This window comes from Nanorana parkeri, unplaced genomic scaffold (assembly GCF_000935625.1).
Source record: "Nanorana parkeri isolate BGI_ZX_2015 unplaced genomic scaffold, ASM93562v1 scaffold3295, whole genome shotgun sequence".
Classification (NCBI taxonomy): Eukaryota; Metazoa; Chordata; class Amphibia; order Anura; family Dicroglossidae; genus Nanorana; species Nanorana parkeri.
The window spans coordinates 5,730-8,634 of NW_017309563.1; the positions used below are offsets into that span (position 1 = coordinate 5,730).

General features: G+C 55.4%; 1 protein-coding gene across 1 annotated transcript in view; it reads right to left on the reverse strand.

The window, feature by feature from the left end:
- Positions 1–2,905, reverse strand: part of LOC108803006 (sorting nexin-4-like) — a gene marked incomplete at its 3' end in the record, with an annotated part of 9,350 nt that overhangs the window by 5,722 nt on the left and 723 nt on the right. The window contains exons 3-4 of the mRNA XM_018574857.1: positions 2,416–2,551; positions 680–829 (exon numbers count right to left, since the gene is read on the reverse strand). Coding sequence (XP_018430359.1) covers positions 680–829; positions 2,416–2,551 — 286 coding nt within the window. The remainder of the gene's footprint in view (positions 1–679; positions 830–2,415; positions 2,552–2,905) is intronic.

The window sequence follows — 2,905 nt, forward strand, 5'->3', positions numbered from 1 at the left end:
AAGGGTTATTGATGAAGGGTTATGTAGTATTACCTACCTTATCCCTCACCCCGCCGGCTCCTCCACTCCACGTGACCAGTGAAGCCGCTTCTCTCTGGCACTCTGTAGGACCGGCAGTCCTGCTTTGCGAGGACACAGATGGCTCGGAGTGTCGGAGGTAAGAGGGGAGCGCCCCCTGCTGGGGGAACGAGGGATAAGGTAAGTAAAGCCGCTTTTTAATTGCACCCCTCGCATCTAAATCCACGGGGAGCCGCAACTGCAAGGGTAGTTATTCATTTTTCCCGGTGAGCCAAAACCTTTTACTGTTCCGGATGGCGGGGGCAAGGGTTCGAACCCCTGCCAAGTTTTTACTGCTACCTGGGGTTCCTTTACAGAGATGACCATACAGGAAGTGAAGTAAAATCTCCAACAGAGACACAGGAAGTGATAAAAAATCTGACCCGGGGCTCTCGCCTCACCCTACTCTACTGAAGGAAAGCATTGACATTTACATTCCGCTCTGTGTTGATGCTGCAGATTTCCCCTCACTTCCTGTCTGATAAAACATGGTCAGCAGGACAGGAAGTGAGGGGGAAATCTCTGGATATCAGTAAAAACATCGCAGAGGTAACAGCCCTCCCCCACACCGATCCCCGGTGCTCCCCTCTATGCGGCTCCAGTTTGGGGGTGCCGGCCGTACCTGGGTGAGGAAGGTGGTGAAGAGTTTATCATGAGAGAGGACGGGATGAGCCGCCACGCGCAGCAGGAAGTTCTCCAGGCCGATCCGTCTCCTCTCCACAAAGTCCGGATCCATGTTATCGGCGGACAGCTTGTGCCACACAAATTCTGCCTGTGCCGAGAGAAAGAGGAGAGGCAGAGGACGGGGCGCACAGCCCCAACCCCCCCCCCCATAGCACAATGCACATGAACAGAACCGGGAACGCGCTCCCTGCGCACGCCGAGACTCAGGGGGCCGATCATCATAATATACTCATCCAATAAAAACTGACTGCACACGGCGGCAAAGACCGGGACCAATCACAGGTCTGTTCTCTCTTCTGGTTGAATGTTCCTCATATATTACGGGCGGCACCGACCCGGGAAATTCCGCATTGCGGCCACTAGATGGCGCTGAGGATCATAGAGGAGAAATCCTTCAAGAGATACAATGTAACCATTCCAGGAAACTGGAGGAAATGTCACCACCGATACCAATACTAGGGATCCACCGATACCAATACTGGGGATCCACCGATACCAATACTAGGGATCCACCGATACCAATACTAGGGATCCACCGATACCAATACTGGGGATCCACCGATACCAATACTAGGGATCCACCGATACCAATACTAGGGATCCACCGATACCAATACTAGGGATCCACCGATACCAATACTAGTTATCGGTATTGGTGCTGATACCGAGTATTTGGACGGGTACTTGTACTCACCCAAATGCTCCGATGCCTAGCCCGATACCAGAACTTCCAGTATCAGAAAGGTGTGTGGCAAGTCATTACGCACCGCCTGGCTTCCTGATTGGCCGTGAAGCCGGCTCCATGCTACCTCGTCACCATGGAGCTAGCTTCTCGGCCAATCAGGAAGCCCGGGGGGCGGGTAATGACTCACCACATGGCTTCCTGATTGGCCGAGAAGCTAGCTCCATGGTGACGAGGGAGCATGGAACCGGCTTCCCGGCCAATCAGGAAGCCCGGGGGGCGGGTAATGACTCACCACATGGCTTCCTGATTGGCCGAGAAGCTAGCTCCATGGTGACGAGGGAGCATGGAACCGGCTTCCCGGCCAATCAGGAAGCCCGGGGGGCGGGTAATGACTCACCACATGGCTTCCTGATTGGCCGAGAAGCTAGCTCCATGGTGACGAGGGAGCATGGAACCGGCTTCCCGGCCAATCAGGAAGCCGTGGGTGGCGAGTCATTACACGCCGCCCGGCTTCCTTAAAGGGACCTCCGGTATTGGTATCGGCAAGTACTGCAAAAAAAAAATATTGGTACTTGTACTCGATACCGAAAAACGGGTATCGGCGAATCCCGAATTGCTACGATGTGGATCTGGTGACTTTCATTTGCCGAATCCCTCCGGGGACCGCCCACTGACACTCATCTGTAACATACGAGGACCAAGAATCTTTGCTGGAGATCTGGGAGGACGTAGAGCAGAGTGCGGGGGAGGGGGGCATTCCGAGTGTTCCGTGTTACCATGTGGTCACACCTATCACCTCATATGATACATGTATGTAGGCGGATCAGACGGTCAGCGTTTTGGCACAATGCAGGGGAGGCAGAACCGGCTGCACTCGGCTCATCCATACCGCGGGGATCACATGGTGTCCAATCAGAGAAGACGATTATTATAAAACAAAGTATCTCCTCCGATGGCAGAACGTGCCGCGCTCTGACGGACACACGTACCCTTTTCTCCGGCAGCGGAGGGACCACCACGAAGGGATAGGCGACGGTCAGGTGGTTCCGCAGCAGCTCGAACTCGCTGTACCGCCTCCAGAGGGACTCCAGTGAATTCTGCCCATCGGGGGGACTCTCCAGGGACCTGAAACAAACATTCCCAGTTACAGGACAACCAACACGGCCAAAACCCGGCACCCAGAGGGGGGAACATGGTGCCGGGACCAATGACATCTCAGCCAAAGGTGCCGCCAGACTCAGCATTGTGTGCCGATGTCCTAATGGGGTCATTGTATGCTATGTACATGGGGGGAGGGGCACCAAATCACCACCCGTGCTGCTACCGGGCGTTCCGACAGGGGAGAAGAAATGTCCCGGCCCGTGGCTCCCATTCTATGCTGCGCTGGAAGTGACAACGCAGGACTGGAATCCCTCCGACACAGACAACGCACCACCAGGAGGATCGGGGAGTGCCGGACGGTGCGTGTCCCCCCCCCCC